The sequence below is a fragment of the Phalaenopsis equestris genome, unplaced genomic scaffold (assembly GCF_001263595.1).
Source record: "Phalaenopsis equestris unplaced genomic scaffold, ASM126359v1 Scaffold000507, whole genome shotgun sequence".
Lineage (NCBI taxonomy): Eukaryota > Viridiplantae > Streptophyta > Magnoliopsida > Asparagales > Orchidaceae > Phalaenopsis > Phalaenopsis equestris.
Window position 1 is genome coordinate 645,560 of NW_018164947.1, and position 27,180 is coordinate 672,739.

Below are 27,180 nucleotides of genomic sequence, written 5' to 3' on the forward strand. Positions count from 1 at the left end.
GGGGCGGGAGGGGGGGGTGGAGAAAAAAGGCAAGGTAGAATGTCTGCCCGTAAGAAGAATGGACCAGCTCATTCCACCGCTTAAACCGGCGGGCGTAAACAAACCCGAGTCAATTCATGGGATTGGGAGAGCTTCATCAATATTTGACGAAGCTTCCAGCTCTTCGTAGTATAGGGTGAAGTTCGTGAAATTGAATATTGATGAAATTTTGGAGTCTCCTGACAGGACAATTTTATAGGCGTTGTCGTTTAGTTTTTTAAATGCTTGAGTTTGTTGTAAGCTCCCACAGGAAATTGTTCTTTCCTTAATAATTACTAGGTCACCTTCTTGAAATGTTACATTTTTCCTGGATTTCTTTGCTTGTGTTTAATATTTGAGGTTTTATTTCGTAATTGTCTTGCTAACTTCCTCGTGGAGTTGTTGAATCTAGTGAATCAGTTCTATAGCATCCTCGTTGATATCTGTAGGGGGAAGAAGTGGAACCAACTCAAGGGGTGTGATCGGGTTGCAATCATACACAATTTCAAATGGCGTGTGTTCTGTGATATGGCTTTTTTATCAATTGTAGGCAAAATTGGCTTGTATGAGAATGAGATCCCATTGTTTGACGTTTTTCCCAATGAACCATCAAAGAAGAATCCCAAGGCTTCTATTAACGACTTCGGTTTGCCCATCCGTCTAAGAATGTGTTGCAGAACTATATTGGAGTTTAGTGACTAATTAGCTCCAGAGGTTCCGCAAAAAGTGGCTTGAGAATTTAACGTCCTGATCAGAAGTAACAGTCATGGGAATGTCATGAAGTTGAAAGATTTAGCGAAAGTGCAAATCGGCAAGATGAGATGCATCTAACATCCAATGGCAAGAGGCGAAATGCGCCATCTTTGAGAAACAGTCAACTACAACCATGACAAAGTCTTTATTCCTTTGTGTGTGTGGTAGTCATATGACAAAGTCCATGATGATATTGACCCAAGGCGTTTTAGGGACTCATAAAGGTGTGTACAATCCTATATTTTGGCCGCGAGTTTTGGCAATATCACAAATCTTATATTGTCGGACATGTTCCACGTCTTGTGCCAGTCGGGGCTAAAAAAAAAATTCTCTTACGAGTGTGAGAGTTTTATCTCTGCCAAAATGGTCGGCCAATCTGCTATTGTGATTCTCCAGGATGATAGCTTCGTGTAGCAACCATCGGGGAATGCATAATTTGTTGTGTTGGAACAAGTAGTCTGTTTTGTAGAACTACCCGCGAGGTTTCTCCCTATAATGCACCTAGATTTCCCAAAAGTCTTCATTTGCCTCGTATGTCTTTTATAACTTCAAAGTCTACCACATGCATCAACAAGGATGTGATTAGGAGGTGATGACGAGTACATGTTGCAGCACCTCCAGGTTCCCCTCAACCTTTCTCCAAACACTGCCTTCCATTTCGGTGCCTCACCCATCAGCCGCAGCACCTCCAAAGCTTCTCAACGCCACACCAGCCACCATACTCCCTCCCGACAGATTTCTAGCAAGCAGCAGTACCTGCAGTCCTCTCCCGAAACCCCTCTAGCACAGACATTCACTCTGACATCCTCCTAGCCGCCGACGACACTTCCTAGGGTCTTCCACCCCACTCTTTTCATTAAGCGGGAATTTCCCCCCTTCTTGTTTTCATTTCTCACCCATTCCTCTTTTATTTGTGTTTTTATGCCTTAGGGTTCAGCTTATGTTATTTTTTGATTTCAATTTGTTAGTACAGTCATCGACGTCCTCGTTAGGGTGGTGCTCCAACTGTATCCCTCTCCCTAGTGGTGATTGTCTTCTCCGATTTCGCCCCCACCTTCACCTACCCTCCTTGCCACCTTTGGTTTCCCCTACCCTCCACGCTCCAGCCACCAACAACCAGGAATTTTTCCCCGCAATCAGCACCTCTTTACCACTCCCAATCATAGTATTCCCAGAACCAACCTCGTTAGCCTTGATCAGCCACTTCTGCGGCCCGCCTGTCCCCCCCTGTTTCCCTATCGTAAGTCCCAACTGGATGTTGCTTGTTCCCTGTCGTTGAATACAGTATAACCGCAATTCTTCCTCCCCCTCTTGTGACACTCTACCAACCGTATTAACCCCAACCACCCATCAGGCTTGTTGTAGTCGTGAGACCTTCCCTGTTGTATCTGTGAGTTCCTCTTTATCTATCATTGTTGCTGTCGCAAGTATCCCGCCAGTTACCGCACATATTGTTTTGTTGGTGCCACCACTTCTCGTTCTCACCCCAGAGTGTAATTTATTTTTATTGATCATTTATTTCTTGTTTTGACGAGTCTTTGTTGTAACTTTTGAATTTCAGAATTAATAATTGTGTTTTTCATGGTTTAAGTTTCCTCCAGTATCAGTAATCCCCATGTCACTCCCTTAACTAAGCAGGCTTTGTAAATACTGAATAAAAGAAAATTAGCATCTGTTTGGGGCAGCTGCAGCTTATTGCCAATTTGTTGATAAACAGCTGATCCAGATAAGTCGTTGAACAACAGCTGATCCGGATAAACTGGTTGAATGTTTGGCTTATGTTGTTGGAAAATAGCTGACTTGCAGCTGATTCTAGATAAATGACCAGTTTGTCTCTATGCAGTAATGTTGTTTGCAATTGAACTGTCATAGCAATATATTTTACTCTTTCATCCTATCTACTCAGACATAGAAAAGATATCTTAATAGAAGAAGATAAGTCTCCCCTAAAATCCATGTTCACTTCTCTTTATTTCCCAATTATTAATAAACAAACAAAATAGAGTAGCATTTCCATAGATCCTTTAACAATTAGAAATACTTTGAAATGTTGCGTAATTCAAAACTAGTAATTCATCCCAAATCACACAATAATTGTCTCAACGAAAAAAACTCAACAATACAGAAATACACAAAACGAAAGATAGACTGACTGTGCAATCAAATTAAGTTAATCCCTTGTGGAAATAAAACAACTGTAACATTATTAAAACGTGAAAGAATTTTAACAGCATAACAATCTATTTCTACTTACATATACTAAATAAAAATATGATGACTGATGAAACAATATCTACAGCCAGTCGAGAAAGAAAAAAAGAGAATCTACCATGTAGCCCTAAGTTGCTTCATTCCATTTCAACCGAGCAATCCAAGGCATGTCAAGTAAGGGGGAAAAAACAAAATGGTTTCGAAACAAAAAAGCACAAATTTAAAAAAAAAATTGCGCGAATTCAAAGAATGCAAAGAAGGAATCTATAAGAAGATCAAATGATTATGAATAGAGGGGTCGCCGACGATCTGAAGAAACTTAGGGCTACATGGTAGATTCCAGACTTCTTCTTGCACTGCTCCACGAAAAAAAGAAAGAGCATCCGCACCTTTGCCGCGTCCAAAAAAGAAAGAGATAGATAATGAATCTTTCGAGGTAATCTCTGAAGAAAGAAATAGAGGGGTCGTCGAGGATCCCAGGCTTCTTCTTGCACTGCTCCACGAAAAGCTTCAGCTCCTTCACCTTCGCCGTGTCCATGGTCGACTTTCACCGCACGAAATGAATCGAGTGAAGAAACGCAGACGATATGAGAAGAAGCAGGGCAATGTCATCAAAATCCTTAATGAAACGCGGGCTATGGGGTTCAACCCGTGGCCCGAGTTTAACGTAAAGGGCAACCGACGTTTTCAAATAAGCTGCCCAAATGCATTTTTCAAACAGTGCGATGACGTTTTCAAAACGACACCACAGTTAATAAGCTGCCCCCAAACGGACCCTTAGTTTTCAATGCATTTTTTTTTTTTTTTACTTTTTTTCATTCTTTTATTTGAGCCTTGAAATCAATGTAAGGCCGTTTAGCATGTCTAACCAATGCATTGTTTGACATCGAATATTGTTCTATCATAACTCCGAAAAAGGTATTCCATAAAATGGGCTCAAATCACATGCTCTTTCCTTCTGAAATTTCTAATTCATTATCTTCTTCTAAATTTCAATACGCAAATAGAAATTTTCAAATATACTTTTATCAAAAATAATTTTCGAACACTTCAAAGCTTAAGCTCCCTTTAGCCAAGAAGGCCTTTTAAACATAAGTAAAATTAGCAGGCTAATGCATGACATGGTTATTGAAGATTTCTACCAATCAAGGCCATAGAACCCATTATTATGTTACATATTCAATATCATTGAGCTACCTTCTCAAGGTTGGGAGTGGACTTGCTCTCCTCATCTGGCCAAAGGCTCCACGCCATTAGACATAAATCAATCCCATCATGCACGGAGATAGTCGGCAACAAAATATATGAACTACCAATAAGCTCAGAGTCATTCAACATTTTTTGTTCAAGCCCATATCTGCTGAATCTTTGAAGTGAAATACATGGAGCTTTTAATACCTGGATCTGAGCTTTCAAGTTCCAAGTGAATTTATGAACGACATTTCTACTCAATATCTTACCCAACTTTTCCCATCTACTCTTAACCAAAGTCCAGATGGGATTGCTTGAACTGTTTTCCTTCCCGGAATGTAGAAAATCCTTCAAAAAATTGATGTAGTATACTGGTGAGTTTTCCCAACAAACAGCCAAACCAAAAACTTCAAAACGTAGCGAGGAATTTTGATCTGGTAACTTGCTGTAATGAAGATCAAAATAGAACTCCCTTCTCAGATCCATCTGTTCTAAGAAGGAAACAAAACCACCAGGAAATGTGCTTGCAAAACAGGGACCTTTGTTGAAACTCCGTATGCTACTATGGATTGTTAAAATTTGTTCCATAGCTCTTTCTTTGTTGTCAGACTCGTGCTTGGCAATAATCACTTCATTAGAAGGTCCTGAAGTTGGAAAATTTGAAGTCCCTGCTGTCCCCTTAGTGCTATTTATTTCCTTTTCAAACTTTTGTACTATAATTTCTTCAGAACTGTTATCCAACACCATAATTTTCTTATCTGCTGAAGCATTGGAGGTAGCCTTTATGTCCTCTGAAGCTGATATTTCAAAGGGCGGTTCTAGCTGACTTGCAAGTGGCACTACCATGTTGAGGAGAATTGTCAGAACTGTTAGAAAGACTAGGACGAGGAATCTGAGGAACATTGATTCCAAGAGACTTGAAAGCAGAAAAGGCAGCAACACTTGCTTCTTCTGCCTTATCCAGGACGATTTTCCGTGAAGCATTTTTTATCTTTTTGGCAACTCCCATATGTATGCTTTTCTTAGCTAGACCATCTGCATAATCAGCATAAATGATTTTATTCACAACAATGACAAGCAAGCATAGGGCTCCATAACAAATATTAAAATGAGCATACTTGTACACAAACATTGGAAAAGCTGAAAGAATGTTATAAAAAACTATTAAAACCTAACAGCTATGTTAATCAATAACTAGATAACTATCAAAAGAGAGGTAGAAAATCACAGTGAAGAAAATAACTTAAACAGAATGCATTAGAGCCATAAAAGCTTTCACTCATCTACAAACTTGAGCCGATGAGAAGAGCAAAGAGTTCAAAAACTGTGTACCAAATTGCTATGCCATAAAATGCAGAAAGTAGCATATTAATCAGAACTTAGTTTGCTTTTTTTCAAATCCTCCTAGGAATAGATAAATTCCATGTCTTATTAACAAAGAAGACAAAGTATTGTTATAACATGTCTTTCTACCAGATTAACATTGATTCCAATCCGAGAGGAAACTATTTTGAAATAGGAACCTCAAATATTTCAACAAATAAAATGAAATCATTGAGTTAAAAATATTTAAGCATAAATTCCTACTATAGGTTGTTGATCTACAAGTAAAAATTCTTGGAGGAGTTCTATAAATAAAAGATTATCAAATGCTTACCTTAGAATAGCTATAATTTTGATTAGGAGAAGGTATATATTTATATAAAAGTTTTAAGAGTTGAAACCATAATATTATGCTTCAGTCTATCTTGTTCAGTTGCAGACACAAAGAACCAGAGTCCAACAGCCGTGCAAAAAACCCAAATGACTTAAAATTGCTTTGAAAAACTCACATGACCAACTTGGGCATTGCCCACATGTGCGTCAGTTAGCTAAGAATGACCCTCAATTGGGTCATATTTCCCTAATTTATGTGATCTCTTGTTGACTTACAAATACTAAATCAACTCAACCAACAATGCAAGGTTAACTAGTTTAATTAACTCATCGACCAGCAATATAAATCCATCAAGGCCCAATTGATCCATTTTGAACCACTAAGTTTTAAGTTATTTGAGAGGTAACGCAGCTACTAATTAGACAAGCTAAATGATATGATTTCGTATTCTCTGATAGCACAGTGGATCCAACAAGATAACTTGAGACTATGGAAACATAAGATTATGATCAAATTGAACATCCATCCCCATTTGTAAATAATCTCCCAGCCTTAGGGCTCTGTTTACATCCTTAATCGAGTGTTTTTTGCATCATGAGAGGAAAATAGTGAACCATAGAGGCTTGTGCTTATTAAATATCTAAATGTCATGGGATTAAAATAAATCCTAGCTAATTTGTCACTTGTCAGTTATTTGGTAAAAATCTCTTCGATTATTCCAATATGAATCTAAAATTCCACTTTGCCCTTCTTTAAAATCAAAAATAGAGAATGAAAGTGTTCTCTTTACACCAAAGGGAGCAGAGTGACGCACTTTCAAACCCAACCCCATACAAAAATGATAGTTGATTATTCATTATTTCATAAGTTATAGAATTTTCACCAAATTCTGCTGAGTAAGTTGAGTAGTATTTCCTCCTATCAGGATGTATTCTCATAATAATTTCAAAGCCACATTTTGAAACGATGATAGTCTACTTTATATTATCCAAGTTTCAATCAACAAAATTACAGGGTACTCAAAATGCAGCATTAACTTCCCCTTAAACACCCCGCAAAACAAAAAATGATCCTTATCCAAGTAAAAAAAATATAGTATTTCATTGATTAAAAAAAAAAAGTTTGTGTTTCCTCCAAACTCCAAGGTAACATATTTAAAGCCAAATTTCTCCAATTCATCAAAGCAAAAAAGGACCAATAAATCAAACCAAGAAAAGAGCCAAAATATTCACCCCATCTCTAATATAATCTGATGCAATTAATTCATATCGATTGCTAATTAATTATCTCCTGATAAATGTGCCTACCACCATGTTACTCAAAGGTTACTCTTCTCACAAAACAACCTAACTAAACAAAGAGCACAATGAATATTGGTCATTATCTTAGTTTCAAAGGTATGTTGAACGTTAGTATAAACATCCTTGACATATACTTTTTTTAAGATTGCACAGTTATACGAATTCATAAAATATATGCGAGTCAGATTAAATTTGGTAGATGGCATGATCCTCCAACCTCCTAGGTGACATATTTAAAGCCAAATTTCTCCAATTCACCAAAGCAAAAAAGGACCAATAAATCAAACCAAGAAAGAGCCAAAATATTCACCCCATCTCTAATATAATCTGACGCAATTACTTCATATCGATTGCTAATTAATTATCTCCTGATAAATGTGCCAACCACCACATTACTCAAAGGTTACTCTTCTCACAAAACAACCTAACTAAACAAAGAGCACAATGAATATTGGTCATTATCTTAGTTTCAAAGGTATGTTGAACGTTAGTATAAACATCCTTGACATATACTTTTTTTAAGATTGCACAGTTATACGAATTCATAAAATATATGTGAGCAGATTAAATTTGGTAGATGGCAGGTTTTTCCAAAATAAACTAAAATATCATCGGGAAAATCTCCAGCTCTTAGATTTTAGTGACGTGTATTTAAAGGAAGGGAAATTTGTCAAAATAGTCCCCTTGCTCGTTTTAGGGGGTCATTTTAGTCTCAAAGTCTATAAAAATGCCAATTTAATCCACATAATCTTTCAATATGAGCTGAAATAGTCCTCACAGAGGACTATTTTAACCCCAATTTAAAAATTTTGGGAATTAATTTGGCACTTTTATAGACTCTAAGACTATAGTGACCCCATATAAAAAATCAAAGGATTATTTTAACACTTTGCACTTAAATTTAAGGCTAACATAAGCAGTTAACAAATCATAATACAATAAATAAAAATAATGACCTTGTATTAATTAGCAAAGCTGCCGTGTCAAAGGTAACAAAAAATGATAATTAACTATTTTTATCAAAAAAGCATGAAAAATCACCTTGTCCGGACCAGGAAGAAGATTCAAATAGAGCATTAGCAATATCAGAGACGGATGCTTCTGCAATTGAAAGAGGAGTGCGCAAACCAGCTTTATAAAGCGCCCTCGCCCGTGACCCCTGGATATACCAGGAAATGTGGCAAGTGAAACTAGCATATTTTCAGAAATTCCCTCATAATTTCAGAAATTTGATAAAGTGGAGATCAACTTACCTTCACAAATGGAATGGTAGTAAGCTCAACAATTTCTGCTCTCACCCCAAATGAGACCCGGTTTTGGAATTTGGCAACAAGACCTTCCAAATCATGCCAACCTAATCTCTCACAAAATAAGGAAACCATTGAAGCAAATCTTCCAGCATTTTCTTGTAAGGCCTGAATCATTCCTCTGGCAACTTTGAATGCTTCACAAACATCAGAAACAGCGACTTCCTGGAAGAATAATTATTCAAAAATAAACATTTTCCAGAACAAAAGATGTCTTATGGTACACCAAAATACAAAAATTTTAAATTATTAAGACGCAAAAAGCCAACATAGATAAAACGGCAGCTGTCAAACAGATTGATAACCTTATTAACAAATGATTTAAAAAAAAACAAACAAACATAAAATGCACTATGATGCTGTAAATAGAGAACAAGCTGAAGTAAAGATTCCTGAAAATGTCACAATATCCCAGAGCTAAAGGCACTCTTATATAGACAATTCGACACGGCTCAAATTCTTTGCAGATACACTCACACCAACAATGATTTCAAAAAAGAGCCTCTGATGTATATAGTTAAAGAAAAGAGCTAGCCAGCCTTCCTTTCTTAGCCTAATTTCACAAACAATCCCCTATTACGTCAATAACTGAAAATATTTTTTTGCAGAAAGGTTCATAGCCTTATCATTAACATTAAATGCCATCTAATTTAATATTATCAACAATTAGCTAAAAATCAAAAACCATAAAAGAAATAACAATGTCTAACTTCAAAACAAACTCAATTAATGGAATCCATGAAAATACCACCAAAGCAAACAATTCAGCATCTTGAATGAGCACCGCAAATCAAACTTATGGTCACAAATATCTTTGTCTAAGCAGCAATAGAGGAAATACAAGATAAATTATTACAGAAAAAACCTTAACTTTAATAAATCTAGAATTTCAAACATAAGATAAAAATTAACCTGTACAAGTCTTGAGAGCATAAGTGCCACAAAGAAGCGTCGAGCGATTCGAAGAGATTGTTCATTTGAAAGAAGGTCATTGTGCTTCATCGCACTCCTTCTATTCAACTTGCCATTCGGACTCCTTTTTATTTCTTTTAATTGGTCTTGAACGGGCATTGGAGCACCATGTGCCATGCGCATCAAGAAAGGCTCCGCCACTCCCACTCGATTGCCAACAGACTTCAATTAAGAACTAAATCAGAATGTCTAAATATCTCACAAAGAAAGACAGCAGAATAGAAGTAATGAGAAGCATCATGCATTTCCAAGATCAAAAAGAAATCTTTAAGCAAACCATAGGGAATGAAATATTAATGCGAGAGCAAAAATAGTGACGACTATGATCCATTTTTTAATAAAATGTGATTTCTCACGAATAGCAGAAAATTGAGCCGGCTTCAACAAACAGAATGGCATCTCATTCCAAATGTTTGCAGAATGAACCAGATTTATATGGCAACAAAATAAAGGGAAATTTACATACATACCACGTAATTCCTAAAAAAATTACAGATGATGACCTATTATGGAACAGAAATCATAGAACAAAGCATACTCGCACATCATATAAAAAAAGCTTCCATCACTGACAAGCACAACAATTGACCTAATACGAAAGATTTTTAGTGGAAGAACCATAAGACCTTCACTTCGTTGAATTGTGGTTTCATTGTTAACACAATCATGAAGATCTGTCCTTTCTTCAAAAGAAAAACTAAGTGTCAAAATATTACCAACTATTTACATAAAGTCACTTTAGTCCCAAAATCTATAAAAATACCAAATTAGTCCCCTATACTCTTTTAGCATGAGTTAAAATAGTCCCAAAGAGGATTATCTTAGCTTCCTTAGATGAGAGTGGAGACTAGAATATCCCCCTAAAAAGTGTTAATGGACAGTTTGACACAAATAAAAAATTATGTGGGGAGTTAAGAAATGCCTTCCTACAATGTTGTCCTAAAAATAAATAAAGAGGTTTATCAACGATGAACTTCACTGAGGCTACAATATTAGAAAAGAAGACAAACAAGAAACAAATAAGAGGGGAAGATAAATTCAGGATTAAAAATGCTATAGCTATGACATATTCCTATATACGGTCCCACCATAAGCCCTATCGAAATACAAGTCTATAGGCATGAGGGAGTTTACCCAAACTACAAAAAAACTCAAGCTACTATATAGTACAACTTATGATTAGTTTTCTTAAAATAAAGTAATAAACTAGTTCATTCATGTTTTGGATTCCTCTTCATCAGTTTTGAGTAGCATTCAAAATACATCCTTGAAAAGCATTGAAATTCAACAGAGCCGCAAAACAGAATCTTGAAAGAATTGATATGTTTTTTAAAAGAGTGAAGTGTCAAAAAAAATCTCCAATCTATTTATATTGGGTCACTTTAGTCCCAAAAGTCTATAATTATCAAATGAATTCCCAAGCTCTTTTAATATGGGCTGAAATAAACCATAGGAAAGACTAATTTAGCCCTAATTAAAAGAATATGCGGACCAAACTACCATTCTTGTTGAAAATTGGAATAAGCCACGCCTTTATTGATTGAAGAGGGGATATTTAAATCTAATTACAGTAGGCACAATAAATGAAAGAAATAAGGCATAATATAATAAATAGAAAAAGAATAATACAGAATAAAGAAAAAAAGAAATACATAATGAGGGAATTATAACTAGTAGGCAAGAAATAGTAAATATTAACAACTAGGGATTTTATTAGGATTAGATTGTCGTTATAAATCTAATACTCTCCTTCAAGTTGAAGCAAAGATGTTAATCATGTTCAACTTGAATTTGGAATCATCAAACAAAGGTTGAGGAAGATTATCGGTGAGTATATCTGCTAGTTGACCACTATAGGGTACAAAAGACACAAATTTCACCGGACTCAATCTTTTTTTTTAAAATAAAGTGTGTCAATTTCCACATGTTTGGTACAATCATGGTAGATTGGATTGTGAGCAATGTTGATGACGACCATATTATCACATAATAGTTGCGTGGAGCGAAGGTTAGCATACGAAGTTTGCGGAGCATGATGCGTAATCAAAGGTCTTCACAGATCCCCAAAGCCATGGACCGTAATTCAACTTCAGTACTGCTCCGAGCAGTCACACTGTTTTTTATTTTTCCATGTGACCAAATTTCCCCATACAAATGAGCAATACCCTGAGGTGAAACCTCGGCCATGAACAAACCCGGACCAATCGACATATGTATAAACAGCAATAAGCTGAGAGGAGTGATAAGAGAAAAAAAAAATTGAGCTCGGTGTATCTTTTAAATAGTGGAGAATCTGGTGGACAGCTTGGACACGATGCTCATAGGGCTTATGCATGAATTGACTCACTATGCCAACTACGTGACATATGTTGGGGCGAGTATGGTGATGTAGATGAGTTTCCCCCCAAGAAGCCAGTAGTGAGTCTTGTTGACAGGCATAGTATTAGGAATGTCGGATAATTTTTCATTGGGATTCATGGAGACAGCCACTGGTTTGCACAAAAAAAGGTTGTTCTCATTCAAGAGGTAAATCGCATATTCGTGCTGAGATAGGCAAATGTCTCGAGATGATCGAGTCACTTTCATGCCTAAGAAGTACAGAGAGATCTCAAGTCCTTCATTTAAAAGGATTTAGCAAGAATTCATTCAAGAAGTCCAGTGCTGAGAGAACATTACCTGTAAAAATAATATCGTCAACATAGAAAATAAGAATAGTTACCTGATCATTGGATAAATGTCGAAAAAATATAGTGTGATATGATTGAGCATGAGTAAAACAAAGGCCCACAACCACTTTTGTGAACTTACAGGACCAGACCCTCCGGGTCTGATTTAGCCCATACAGAGACTTTCGTAGCCTGCACACTTACCCTAAGGAGGCAGTAGAGTCAATGCCAGGAGGAAGAGACATGTAAACCTCTTCCGTAAGCTCTTAATTCAAAGATGTATTCTTGATATCTAACTAGAATAAAGGCCAAGCCAGATTCCCTGCAAAGAACAACAGGACCCGAATAGTGTTTAATTTAGCCACTAGAGCAAATGTCTCCTCATAGTCAACTCCGGAGATCTATGAGTATCATTTGGCAACCAAACGTGCATTGTTGCATTCAAAGGATCCATCAGAGTTAAACTTGGCGTTGAAAATCCATCGGCATCCCACAGCTTTTTTACCCTAAGAAAGATCAACGACGTCTCATGTATGATTCCGTTGAAGCATATTATCTCCTCCATTACTATCGTTTTCCAAGCAGGATCAATAAGAGCAACTTCAATAGTACCGAGGATCTGATGGTCCATCTGGTTAATGGCAAATGCTCTGTACATCGGTAATAAACTACGGAAATAGACATATTTTGCCATAGAATAAAGGGAGCATATTTGATTGCATACATTATTCAAAGAACTAACATTCGCTCGGAGTGGAGTCAAGGTCCTGTAAGGAGTGGGAGCATTGAAACGGGTGCACTGAGTGCAACACGGAAAGTGGGAGAAAAAGATGATGCATTAACTGGATTCTGGAACTCACCGGATGGTGCACTCATCGAGCATGGGACTTTTCAGTAGCGAGAACAATGGGGGGAACAACCATAGAAGTAGGATAAGGGATAATGTCTAAGAACCCAAGCTCCCATCACTTGTGGCCGAGCAAAGAAATAGGTAACACTTTCAAAGAATGAGGCATCAACATTCACATAGATTTTGTTAGTGGTAGGATCAAAGCGTCAATACCCCATTTGAGTGGAGTACCCGAGGAAGAAAAATTTTATGGATCTGGGATCAAGTTTACTCCAATTGTAGACAGTGTTCCGAACAAAGACCTTGCACCCAAAAATCTTGGGGTCTAATGTGGAAAAGATCTGATTGGCAGAGAAGCATGACATTAGGAAAGCTAAGAGCGGCAAAACGTGTGAATTTTAGAGGAAACTCTATTTATGAGATAGTTGGCAAAGAGAATAGCAACTTTCCAAAAACGTTTTAGGACATTAAATTGAAACATAATGGAGCGAGCAACGTCGAGGAGACGACAATTTTTCCTCTCGACTACCACATTTTGTTAAGGAGTATTCGTACATGAGCTATGATGGAGGATAGCCTTACTCACCAAAAATTCACCCAAAATAGAGTTGAAGAATTCACGATCATTATCGGTCAAAAGGGCCTAAATAGAAGTTTTGAATTGAGTAAAAAAAAGGTATAGAAAGTTTAGAAGATAACAGCAACTTCCAATTTGTTTTTAAGAATATAAACCCACGTCATTCAAGTGTAGTCATCAATGAAAGTCGTGTACCACCTTTTATTGGTGTATGTGGGAGTGCGAGGCAGCGAGAAGGTCCCCATAGGTCACTATGAATGAGAAAGAAAGGAGCGAAATGAGTGTTGTGTGAGATGAGTAATGGGCCAGATAATGTCTGACTAACTAACATATCTTAAAATTGGAAGGTTTATTATTAGAAAACATCAAAAGATGCGACTCATTTGAATATTGAAAATAAGGATGATCTAAATGACAATGCAGTAACATAATGGGGCATTCAATGACTCAATATTAGCTACAACTCCTGAGAGGTGTGTCAATATTTTTTGTGCTCTTCTCAAATAGTAGAATCTAGCCACCCTCTTAGCAGATCCAATCATCCTCCCCGTACGACGATCCTGAAAAACATAATCAACAGAAGAAAAATTAGCAACGCAATCAACACCATTCATCAACTTGCTGACAGAAAAGTTATGTTGCAACTAAGGAACATGTAAAACAAACTCCAAAGTTAGATTGGTTATTAATTAAATCGACCATTTACCAACAATGAAACTATAAGAACCATCGGAAATTCTGATTGAATATTTTCCAAAATCAATGATAGTAACTTAAGAAAGATTGCGAACATCCAAAGTGATTTGTGGCTCCTGAATCAATAATCCACGGACTAGATGATGAATAAATATGAGAGCTATAGAAAGAGTACCTTGTCGGACATAGGAGGTCAATGACCTGAAGAAACTTGACTAACTCCAACAAGCTTCATAAATTGCTTCATCTGGTTTTTCAGTAATTCGGACGATTGTGGAATGTTCTGGGTAGAAGTCGGTAGAGTCGTGCCTTGTTCAGTCATCGTCGTGAGTCCATTGGCAGCGGAGGACTTGGCTGAATGTTTATATGTCGGTTTACCGTGACGTTTCCAACACTTGTCCCAAGTGTGAGTGGGTTTATAATAGTACTCACAAGTGGGATGACCGGTTCGCAATGGCAACATGAACGAGGGCTTAGCATTATTTGAGATCAGGGCAGATGACTCGGCTGAAGGTGTAGAAGAGTCGAGCATGACAAGTCTTCTGCTCCCTTTCCGACGAATCTCGGTGAAAGCAGCGTAAGTGGAAAGAAGAGGATCCCGACCAAGAATACAACTCTAAATCTCGTCAAGGTCTTTGTTAAGGCCAACAAGGAATTAGAACATACGATCTTTTTCTATAATCTTTTGGAAGAGGGATAAATCGGCGGGTGAATCCCAAGTGTAGTCGTAGTACAGGTTGCATTCCATCCATAATGGAACGAGGTCATTATAGTCGTTGTCCCCTGTTTTGCCTCCCGGATCCTTTTAGATACCTCATAGAGTTGGCCAGAATTTCTTGCATTCGAGTAGGTATCGCGGACAGTCGTCTAAAGAGCACTAGCTGAAGGAAGAAACAAGCATGAATGACCAATTGGAGTTTCCATGGAGTTTATCAGCCATGACATGACTATGAAGTTCTCCGCCTCTCAAGCTCCATATATCGGGTCAGCCTTTAGAGCCTTACGAATCATACATGTACGGTGATCGAACTTCCCACACCCTTTCATGAACAAGCAGACTTCTTGGGACCATTGAAATAAGTTGTTTTCGTTCAACTTATGAGTTGTGATCAAGAAATTTGTGTTGGTTTCTAGTCCTGTGGTATGCAAAGGAGTGGAGGTTGGAGTCGATCCTCAATTGGAATCAAGAACGCATTCTGAAGGTGGCCAGTGTTGGAAGAACCTGTCACACTTCCTACAAAGCCAAAGAAATGTGGTTGTAATTCTAAGCCATCGACGAATTCCAGCAGGATCAGTGGTAGACAAGCACAACTGCAAGAATCCAGACACCTGCAGAGACGTTGGACAGCCTCCGGAGAATTTTGTCGCCGATGGAAAAAGGTTTCGGACAAGCAGTAAGGAGCACCTTCAGGTATCCAGTGGTTCGGTCTTGCAGAAGGCAGAGGCTTGTTCCTGCAGACGGAAGGCAGAAAGAATAGGGAACCAGCGGTTTTCTATTGCAAACTGAAGGAAAAGGAACCAGCGATTTGCTCTTGCAGACAGGACGCAGAGGGAACGGACGGGAGTCTTGCAAACGGGAGGCAAAGGGAACAACAGCTGCTCCTGTAGATTTCAGAAGTGACAGATGACTACAAAGAATCACCAATGGAGACCGGCGGCTAGGAGTCTTTGCGTGGTCTGCGGCGGCCTGGATCTAGGGTTAGGCTCTACTATCATGTTAAAAATTGGAATAGAACAGCACACCTTTATTGCTATAACAGAGATTTAAACCCAATTATAGTAGACACAACAAAGGAAAGAAGTAAAGCAAAATACAATAAATAGGAAAAGAATAAAACGGAATAAAGCAAAAAGGAAATATAAAATAAGTGAATTTAATAAGTATTAACGACTAGGGATTTGATTAGGATTTGATGGTCGTTATAAATCTAAGAACTTCTATAGATTTTGGGATTAAAATGGCCCACTAAAAAACGTCAGTGATACATTTTGGCACTTTTATCTTCTTCTAAAAAAAAGAATTTGACTGAAACCCTTTCCATCCTTGTGACTGCAGTGAGAAGCAATTAACATTTCACAGAAACTACAGAAATTCATAAAATGGTCAAGAATGATTAAGTAAAGTAAAAAACCTGGTCCAAGGGAGGCAATTCCATAAACCTTTGGTAGTACAGCTCCCAATCAGGCTCCACCTCAACATTGATGGGTGTCACCAGATAAACCAAGTGTAAATCAGATGCAAGCACAAATCCTTCTCTTGCTCTCGAAAGATCATTCAGAACAACCTACAAACATGAGATTCAAAGCAAAGATCAATAGAGTATATAAGAAAAAAAGAGATAATTCACAACAGGCAAAAAGTACAAATATAAAGCTTCAGACCAATGATTCCTCGGGACTAAGAGAACTGCCAAATGAAGCACGGCCAAGAGGTGTTGAACTATACAACCCAGTTTCTTCGTTCCATTCGAGAAATTTCTTACGGCATAACCATCGAAGAGAATCTTGAGCTGATGCCACAACATCTTCAAAGGGTTTAGTGGAATTCAGAAGGGTACATCTGACATAACGATGAATGTCATGTGCTGATTGCACAATGCCCCCTGCAACCACCTCCATAATTGCATGAGTCATGCCATTTTTCTCTTCAGAAAGACACGATTGCAAAGGGGGACAACTATCATTGAGAATGGCTATAACTTTTTTCATCTCATCAGACTTGCAAATAAGTATCTGAAAAATCATTCATTATAACTCGAGAATATGACCCCATATAATGATAAAAAGAAAAAAAAATAGTATAAAGTAAGATAAGTATAATGAACAAAAATAAGAAAGATTTACGTACATATCAATCAATTCTTACTTTATTTATATGACATCTTACATATGCATGAAAAGGTATATCACACTTTTAAAAAAGTTTAAATGGTTGTATTTTTTGTGTGATGTGACAGATTAGGGTGTTATAAATGTAAACTGTAAAGTTTATATGTTAGATATGTAAATACATAAGAATTGGGCGGTATGATGTAGATGCCCCAAAAAAAATGTGATAGCATGTTAATGTTGAATTGATATGAAACACGAAAAAAATTACAAACAACAGGAAATCATACACTTTCTCCTCGAGCATCTATTCCAGTTCGACCAGCACGGCCAGCCATTTGTCTATATCGAGTTCCATCGATGAAATCACGGCCAATCCGTGGCTGCCTGAATATAACCCGCCTGGCAGGTAGATTAACACCAGCGGCTAATGTTGATGTAGCAGTCAAAACACGCACAATTCCTTTGCGATAACACATTTCTATTATCTCCCTTTCCTCAACCTATGAATCATTAGAAGTAAATAGTTTATAAGCAAAAAGTATGGAAGAAAAACTACTGGGATTTCAGCATAATTAAGCTTTTAATTGCATAGGAATTAAAATACAGATATGGAGTAGTATAAGCTAGGTAGAGTAGGAAAAATAAAAAAGCTGAGGTAAGTACCAATGATAATTAAATATGCATTGTCTAGTATCTTCTTAGGAATTATAATTTCCTAAACCTATGAACTGCAGATTGAGAGTTTTTTTCACGAGGGAAAACTTGACGTGTTTCTTAGAGAAGGGTATACAGTGTTTTTTTAAAATTAATTTACCTTTTTAGTCTTCCTTCCTAAGGGTAGTGTCGTAATTAGAAGTTTAGGACTTTTGTTGGAAGCTTATAAGCACCAGATTGTTATGTTAGAAGGGGAGGCATTTTTGGAGTTTTTATAAAGCAATTTTGAGTTTAGTTTCAGATTTTATCCTGAAAATTGGGGAATGATTTCCCTTATGTGGGTGGATTCCCCAAATTTGGAGAGGAGAAAGCTGTTCATATTGGAGTCAAAGACTTCTCCAAAATCGTTCAACCCATCTCGGTACCAGCTCTTTCATTCATTCAAGGACAAAGTTTCTAGTTTGGTAGCGATTTTCATTATGCGGGATGGATTTGCAATATTATTTTGAGACCCATACAAGTAGAACAATAAGCAAATGAGATGAGGTGATATGGAGAAAATAGAGAACAAAGAGATCAAAGGATGAAGGTTGCAGGAATGTTTGAAAGAAGGCGTGACTTAGACCAAGAAAGTGGATGTTGTACAGGTATGTAAAGAAATAGAGTGATCCAGACTTGCAGATATGCAAGAAGGATAAAAAATAATGAATGAAAAAATATACCGTAAGGCCAGCATGATGATACGCTACACCAGAAGGTAAAGTTTCTTCAAAAATGGGGTCCAAGCCAGAAGGACATCTTCTCAAGGCTTCAATAGCTGAGGAATAATCTTTGTATTCACAGTCAACACCACGCATGGAAATAGAATACCCTTTTAAGAACTTGGAGATATGCCTTGCAGTTATTTCGCAACCTTTCCGGCTGGAGCAAAATAATAACACTGAGTGACCCTCTTGAACAACCTGTGTAAAAGGTTATTTTGAAAAAGTACATAGTACATAAATAAAACTTCTTTGAATGCTTAAAAAAAACAAATATTGATAACTAAAAATAGTATTGACAGGACAAATAAAATATACTAACCTCATTGCAAAGTTCCACAATATGATCTGGGTCTTTTCCGCCAAGGTCAGCAGGTTTTGGTAAAACACGAATAACATCCATCTTTTTATCATAAATGGTATTTCCTACTTTAATGAATTCCTCTAGTGGGACTGGTCTAAAATTAGTCTGATACAGTGCTGCCTGCAAGTTCAACAATAATTCTTTTAGGAAAAAAAAAAAATTGGCTAAACAACTGTGCAATTAGCGGGAACATGGCAGCACAGTAATACTTAATTTTAATTTATCAAATTGCAACTCCTTTATGCGCACTTTCATCTCCTAACAGTAAATAGATAGATACTTGGGTGTGAATTTATAATATCCATGCTCATTAAAAAACAGAAATGACCGAAAGAACTAAGTAAAAATATTAACTGAAATAGCAAAATATGAATCAGGTCTAAAGCAAATGATTAAAGAAACACATATATGAACAAAAGGAAATAAACATGAAAGTTCCATTTACATTACCACTATAGGTAATCCAGCTCTGCCTTTTAATTTCCATACTCCATAGGAAAAAATGTAAAAATAAATTACATTTACTTCCTCCAAAGGTACCCCCGTCATAATTTTCAAAATTAAACAGAGAAAAGTGTAAATTCTCACTTGAAGCCAATCAGCCACGGCTGAAAGATTAGGCATGGTGGCACTCATTCCAACAATCTGCAGACCACATGCAACATCTGTTTTTCCACTACTGTTTGTTGAACCCTCTTCACTACAAGATTCTGAGATCCCTTCTCCAGCAGCATAACGCAGCTTAGTCAGCATTAGCTCCAGAAGATATCCTCTATGTTGGTCACCAACCTAAAATCACTAATCTGAAAATTTAAGTGCCTCAAAAAAGGTAGAGCGTCAATAAAAGAAGAAACATAATGTGCTAAACGTAAACATAAAAGAATAAAGTAGAAAATATAGACAGTAGTGAAAAAATCTTGCCACATAAAAAAAAAAATCGTTAATCAAAATGAAAATCTTTCCAAATAAAACTATATAACATAGCGGAAACAAAGTCATGAATTCATTTTTGCACCAATTATTTTGCACAAATTCTACAGTATAGCTTTTGAAACATGTCACCCCTAAGCTTGACGGAAATAATAAAAGGTGCCGGTTAGAAGAGATCAGTAAAAGCCATAACTAACATTCAATTTACCCTTGAAGTTAAATGAGAAAACAAGATAAAAATTCAATTAAAATTCAGGAAACTCCAATTATTTTCCTTTAAAACAATGGTCACCAAGCAAGGCAAAAACTGTTATATTCTTCAAAACAATATAGGCACATTAAAAACAAATTTTATTTTAAAATTTTATGTAAAAAATAGCTTGTTTGAATACTACACCTTTTTTTCATGGCAATTATGCATTAATTAAAAATTTAGTGGTAGTTTGTACCTTTAGTTACTGGGCTGATTCTATAAATAGTCGCTTAATTTTTGAAAAAAAACCCGTGATGTTAAAAAAGACAGCCTTGATCTATATATATATGAATTAAGAAAGACATTTTAAAAACCAAATAGACAACTCACCATATGAAGTTCATCAATCACAATAATTCCAACTTCAGAAAGACGTCCTTCTTCTAGCAACCTATTAATCAACGAATTGGCTTTCTCAATTGTACAAACAGCTACTGATGTATCTTTAGGAAGCGAGCCACCGCCTTGGTTACCATAGAAGCTACGAACATGCTTGCCAAGAGGCTCTAGTAGTAGTTCCAAATGTTCCGCCTTAAAGAAATAAAAGTGTAAATAAATTAATGATATTAAAAAGGGATAGTTACATAAATACGACTCAATTCCTATGCATTTATATATCTAATAACTAAATTTTAATTTGTTCATGTAGACCACCTTACCTATACATGAAAAGGTGTATTTAGTTTTTAAAATAGTGGTATTTTTATATGATATGATAGATTTGGATGGTATCGATAGATAAAATGAAGTTTAGGTGATAGATATGTAAATACATAAGAATTGGGTGATATGTATGTAATGGCCCTATTAAAAATTGTCACTGACAACAATACAGGCAATAAAAGCACCTTTTCAGCACAAATTGATACATAGGGAAGAACAAGAAGCGCCATTTTTCCTGTTGCTATAACTCTCCTTAGCATCAAAATTTCAGCAACAAAACTTTTGCCAGCGCTGAAAAGTAGCAAATACTTGTAAATGATGCAGAAAATTTTCCAAATTGATAGGGGCTCAGCCAAAACTGATTTAGGGTTAATCAAAGTTGTATAAAGAAGTAAATTACTATGAAATGATTATATAGATAATGCTAACGATAAAATTAAAAACTCAAAAAAGTTTTGAAATACTTTATAAAATGATGTAGAATTGCCTGTGTTTAAGGGAATTAACCAATGATGTATCAAATTTAGCCATCACCAGTTTCTTCAATGATTAATGTTCACATCAATAACAAAAAAAGAGAAATTTTTTCTTAATAAACACAAATACTGTCCTCCTCTCATTTAAATCATTACTTCAACAATGTTAAATATTAAATGACCAGAAAACAATTCTAGCTCGTTTTCTATTATTTTAGTATATTATATGAAATGCAGTTTTCTTTTTTTTCTTTTTCTTTTTTTTTTCTTTGGCATTGAGTGTGCTTGCTAGCTTAAATTATCAACCCAAACCATGGGAAAAAAACAGTTAAATTCTTTTTGAAATTAATACCTTTTCTAGTTTATTAAAATCGGAGTTTTGCTGGTTAAAAGCCGGCAGATAAATCATACCAATACAGCCATTTGTAGTAACGTGAATCATGATAATCTCTATATTTTTTATCCTTCGTAAGGAATAAAATAAGTTCCTGCAACCTATCATTGCTAAGGAAAAAAAAAATTTAGTAGTATACAAGCTCATAATGATATTCCAAGTTTGTTAAGTGTAACTAAAATGATTTACGAATATGCCACATAATATTATAACAAAATAAGTCGCATGTCTGAAATATTATGATCAAGCTATTTTGCTGACAATAGGATATATTTGCATTACAAGATTTTACAATTAATTAAATTACTACAAGTGTCTAGACTACAGTAAATTCAGCCAAAAGGTCCATCAACCAAAAGAGAAGGTCGAAATCTAGAAACATAATTTGTTGAATTTGGGCAAGCTTGAGTTTAATGCAAGTACAAAACCTCGTAGATGCACAATACACAAGATTTCTTCTCTCCAGAACACCATCTACACGAAGACAATCAGCCTGCGATATTTAACAAGAATGACCATCAGATTTGTTCAATAGATCTATCAAACAACATAGCTTATATGCATGTTTTTTCAACTAAAAAAGCAAAAAAATTAACAAACAGTGAACAGAAGTTGGAAAACTAACAAAAACACAGACAACTAAACCTAACAAAAAAATAGCTACAGAATTAAAAAAAAATAGAAGATCCAATTATTTTTTGTATGGATTAGAAAAATGAAATTTTGATGTCAAATGCCCAATAGTTTTTGGGCAGCTTAATACCAAACTTATAATACATGGCCACTAAGCTAAGCTAAAATTAAATCAAGGGATATTTACATAAGCACCATACAATTCTTATGTATTTATGAATCTAACACCTAAAGTTTGACATTTACACTTTTAACACTTCGGTATCATACATATATGCATGAAAATGTGTATCTCACTTTTAACGATTTAAGAAAGGTGGTATTTTTTATGCGATGATAAGAATTTGAGTGGTATGCATGTAGATATGAATGTTCAGGTGGTAGAGATGTAAATACATAAGACTTTTGTGGTGTGTATGTAAATACCCCTTAAATCAAATTATTGACAGGATAAATCAAACCCAATAAAAAAATTAAGCCCTTCGGACAAAACTAAAACTTTCAAGGTGAATAAAAATCCCTATTTTTTCCAAAAAAAAAAGTATCTTTGAAGCTTTTTCCCTTTTAACATGAACACAATGCCTATGGAGTGTAAAAAATAGATATTGCATCATCGTAGAAAAAACAAGATCCTGCACTTAAACAAACAGGTGTACAAAAAACAATGTCTAGTAATTTCAAAATATAAGTCATCAATAATAATTTAAACCACAAAGAAATGGGTGATTTGACTAGTAAAACCTCCACTCAATACAAATAATCTCTCCATCTTTTCATGATTAAAGAGAGAAGTAAATTATGTATATTTGACAATTAATTCATCGCAGTAATTAAAAATTTGTTTGGAACAATTGTGGTGTTACGGTTCTATTCTATGAAATAAAATCACTATTATCAAAAAGTAGAATATGTTGCTTCATAAATATGTTTCTAGCTCATAAATAAAAAAAAAAGGATGAACATTCAAGTTGGAATTTTCAAAGCATTTTTCCCTCACACACCGAACCTGTCATTTAAAAACATGGATAACTACATACATAGCACTCGAAAAGTTGCTATTTACAAAAACCAGCACCTAGTTGATTTTTTTGAACTATCAAACCAATGCATTTACTCATGTCATGATCAAATCATTGTGAATTCGATAAAATAAAAAATATTGGTTGTCGTTTTACGTTCAATTTTAATATTTGAGAGAAAATTTGAAACATGGATGAAAGAGAGTGCTAGTTTTGTAAATAATTTTAAGTACTTTGTATTGATTGATAATATTGAATATTTACCTACCTATGAAGAATAAGTAAATAATTAACAAAGAAAAAGAGAATAAACCTGCCAAGGATAGAGTTTTGTAATGCCTTTCTTCGAATAAACACCAACAAGTTCAGAAGGGAGCCAATTGCTAAGCAGCAAATTATCCCTCAAAGAGATAGAAGTAGCTGGTGTATTGTTTTCTTCATGCTGGACTTGAGCATCCATATTTTCATGTAAAGCAGAAATATTTGTCAAACCAACATGTGATGAATTAGCACTTCTCCCCACATTTCCAACGTATTTGGCAAAATCAGGAACGGGTTGACGCAACTTTCCATTCAACATTCGTGTGTTATTTCTGTTCTGTTTTTTATCAAAAACTTTTCTGAATGCCTCGCTTTCACAACTATTATCATGTACTTTTTGATCATTTACGGAATCACTATCTACATGCCCACCCTGATCAGAATTCTTGTCGTTATTGTTCTCCTCGTGGATAAAATCAAAATGCCTTACTGTCAAAGGTGACATTGCATTCTGCTGAATAGGTAGCATTTTAATTTCTTCAGACTTCATTATAGCATTTCCTGCAACATTTTGTGCTTCTGACTTAACAATATCTAAATTACAAAGATATTCAGAATTCTGAGGAGCAACACAAGATGAAGCATCTTTTAAAAATATCTTGCAAGACCTCTCATTTATTGAAATTTGTGAACTTTCAAGGAGCCTTTCGAATGGAATAATTAAACCATCAGCAACTTGAATTGCTTCATTCCAAAATTCTTCCCCTGGTGAGAACTTGGAACTTCTAGAGACAGATTTAGGGGTTTCAACAGATGAAACAAGCGCATTAAACCCGTACTTTACTGATTTTAGATCTGGAGACTTACTACATCTTCTTAAGCTGACACGAAAAGTATCAGCCTCACCAATTTCTTTGCAACCATTAGATACTGCCACCTGCACAAATATTAAAATGTTAAAGTTTACTAAGGGTCAATAAGCACAGTTCTTATATATTTACATACCACACCCAAAGTTCGATATTAACACTTACAGAAAGTTGGTCATAAAATTATGCAAGAAAATGCGTGTTTCACTACTAAAAAGAGAGTGATGGTGTTATATTTTAAGTGATGTTAATGATTTGAGTGGTATGCATGTAAATATGAATGTTCAGGTGTTTGATAGTAAAAACATGAGAATTATGTGGTATGTAATTAACTTATAAATTACTTTGTAGTCATTACCTCAGAAGCATTCTCACGTGTATCAACTCTTGTAACAACTCTATCTATGATGCAGTGCTTTTTACTGCAGGAGGATAACAAAAGACTGCCATCTCGTTTTCTTCCTTTAGCCTCTCTTGTCTCCGGTAAGGCAGATTGAAGATCACTTATTAAACAAAAAGTAGACGCATTTAGGGTTAATTGTGAAAAAAAAAACATAAATTATTGCAATAATTTTATCCAATTTTAAGCCATAAGATCTCATAATCTACAAGAAATGTTAGTCGTTGATGAATCATAGATGTATACAAATATAAATATTACCTGCAATACAAAGAGAGGAAATCATTTGCAAACTTTTTGAGCTCCAAATTCTCTCCACCTGACTCCAACGCCACTTCTTCCTTAGAAGGAGCTTCTGCACTGATAACCTCACGGGCAACCAAAGCTTCAGAAAGAGCTCCTGTTTGATTCTTAAAAACACTTTCATCCGTCTTTGAGACACCTGTAAACTCTGGAGATGACGATAAAGGTTTCTCGGCGATGACAGAACCCAGCCCAATCTCCAATGTCAAATTCCTCTTAACCGGGCCGGTGCGCGAAGAAGTGTCGTTGGGGGTAGAGTGGGTGTTTGCATTCGGAGATTTAACCAAATATCCAGCTAGACTGCCCTTGGGAGATCCGGTAAACGAGCTTTTTGGATTTTTCTCGGAACTTCGTTTCTTAGAGGCGAAGAACTGTTTAATTATAGATGACAAAAAGGTATAAAAGCGGAATACATTTCGTGTAAAAAATCTTTTAATGTGAAAGAGAAAGAAGGATTGTAAGAAAAAATGAATAGGGTTTCGCAGAGAAATGCCTGATTGATTCGAACTTGAGGAGAGCCGGAGGACATAGTCTCGTTGAGAAGGGAGGTAGCTTGCCACTTTGATGAGAGAAAAAGATAACTTCAATGGCGAATGAGGAGGGCAAACTTCTGAGAAAGAAATTTGCACCGCGGCTTGGGGCTGCGCTCGGACTGCCGTTCTTTTGAACAAACGAAACCGCGCAACTTTATTTGGTTCAAAGGAGAGTAACCGCCCGTTTGGGGCAGCTTTTCTCCAATGCGCGTTCTAGATATGTCCGGAGGAGCATTTAAATATTGCTTTAGCTGTAGCAAATGATATTTTTGAGTTATTTTTAAATTATTTTTGGGTTATTTTCAATAATCCTGAAATAATGTAGAAATAACTCAAAAATAAAGATTGCAGGTTATTTTTAGGTTATTTCGGGATTATTGAAAATAACCCAGAAATAAGCTGAAAATAACCCAGGAATAACCTGAGGGGCACCTAGAGCTACGTCAGGTGTCCGGACAGAAAATGCGCTCGCATTTAGGTGCATTTGGGGGCAGCTTGTTACTACTTTTAGCATTTTAAAAACTTTGAAATATTGTTTTGTTTTTATTGAAGGAAGAGGGTCGTGGGATCGAACTCGAGTCCCCCTTTGAAGAGCTACATTTTATCAACAATCACTCGTGCCCTTCCCCCTCGTCGCACCGCGCTTGCATAGGTTGGTTCTCCATTCCCGCGCTCCCTCTCTTCTCCCATGGTTCTTCCTATCATTCATCTGGTATCTCGCAATATTATTCCTATATGTTTAATTATGTGGTTTTTCTTTCGTTGCACTCGGTTGCCCTCTGCAGTTTCCAATCTCATGGGTTTCTTTAGAAAGTTTGTGGTTATACCAAATATTTGTTTATGGTTTTCTTAGAATTATTTCTACGATTTTTTATTGGGAAGCACCTATTTGCTCTTTGTGGCATCCAATCCCATCATTTTGTTGAGAAATTTTGGTTAAGGGAATGTGCAGTAAAAAAAAGGGAAATGTTTAACTGGCTTGATGTCGCGATACCAAAAATCACTTTCTTCTGCATTTTAAAATGAATATCATCATACTTTTATATGTAATTTGAAGATGTCATTTCTTTTTTATTATGTTTTTTTTTTATTTTCTCTCAAGTGAGGTGCTCTTAAGTAAGGTGCATTTTTTTTCTATTGTTATGAAGTGTTTTTTTTTTGTCAACTATCAAATGTGTAGTCATTACAATTCTCTTACAAACAGCAATATCGCAAAGTGTCATAATGGTCATTTATCTAGAAAAAAGTTACAAATTAATTATTTTTTTAAATGCACATACTAAAAAGCTAAATAGTTTATTCAGATCAGAGGTAGAATGTTCATTTATCTAAAAACAGCTGCAAATCAATTGTTTTTCAAACGCATAAACTAAACAACCGCTCAGGATAAGTTATTGATCAGCAGCTTATCAAACTAAGTTGTTTATCGAGATAAGCTGGATAAACAACAACTGCCCCAAAAAAAAAAAAAAATTCAGTCCGGACTCTTGACGTAGCTCTACGTGCGGACTCCAATAATATGTCGTCACGTGTAGTGCATCGCAGATGTTATTTCAGGGTTATTTATGGGTCATTGAAGTGAAATATATGTGTTTATCTTCAATAACCCAGAAATAACCCCAAAATAACCTCCATG

General features: G+C 35.9%; 1 protein-coding gene across 1 annotated transcript in view; it reads right to left on the reverse strand.

The window, feature by feature from the left end:
• Positions 1 to 25,732, reverse strand: part of LOC110028278 (helicase and polymerase-containing protein TEBICHI) — a 62,831-nt gene extending 37,099 nt beyond the window's left edge. The window contains exons 1-18 of the mRNA XM_020730059.1: positions 25,505 to 25,732; positions 24,970 to 25,382; positions 24,667 to 24,811; positions 23,492 to 24,376; positions 21,955 to 22,019; positions 20,842 to 20,947; positions 20,324 to 20,524; positions 19,399 to 19,599; positions 18,769 to 18,930; positions 18,408 to 18,647; positions 17,319 to 17,531; positions 16,582 to 16,932; positions 16,332 to 16,484; positions 9,351 to 9,572; positions 8,385 to 8,603; positions 8,173 to 8,290; positions 5,017 to 5,208; positions 4,180 to 4,931 (exon numbers count right to left, since the gene is read on the reverse strand). Coding sequence (XP_020585718.1) covers positions 4,180 to 4,931; positions 5,017 to 5,208; positions 8,173 to 8,290; positions 8,385 to 8,603; positions 9,351 to 9,572; positions 16,332 to 16,484; positions 16,582 to 16,932; positions 17,319 to 17,531; positions 18,408 to 18,647; positions 18,769 to 18,930; positions 19,399 to 19,599; positions 20,324 to 20,524; positions 20,842 to 20,947; positions 21,955 to 22,019; positions 23,492 to 24,376; positions 24,667 to 24,811; positions 24,970 to 25,382; positions 25,505 to 25,540 — 4,674 coding nt within the window. The 5' untranslated portion in view covers positions 25,541 to 25,732. The remainder of the gene's footprint in view (positions 1 to 4,179; positions 4,932 to 5,016; positions 5,209 to 8,172; positions 8,291 to 8,384; positions 8,604 to 9,350; positions 9,573 to 16,331; positions 16,485 to 16,581; positions 16,933 to 17,318; positions 17,532 to 18,407; positions 18,648 to 18,768; positions 18,931 to 19,398; positions 19,600 to 20,323; positions 20,525 to 20,841; positions 20,948 to 21,954; positions 22,020 to 23,491; positions 24,377 to 24,666; positions 24,812 to 24,969; positions 25,383 to 25,504) is intronic.
• Between the last annotated feature and the right edge of the window lie 1,448 nt (positions 25,733 to 27,180).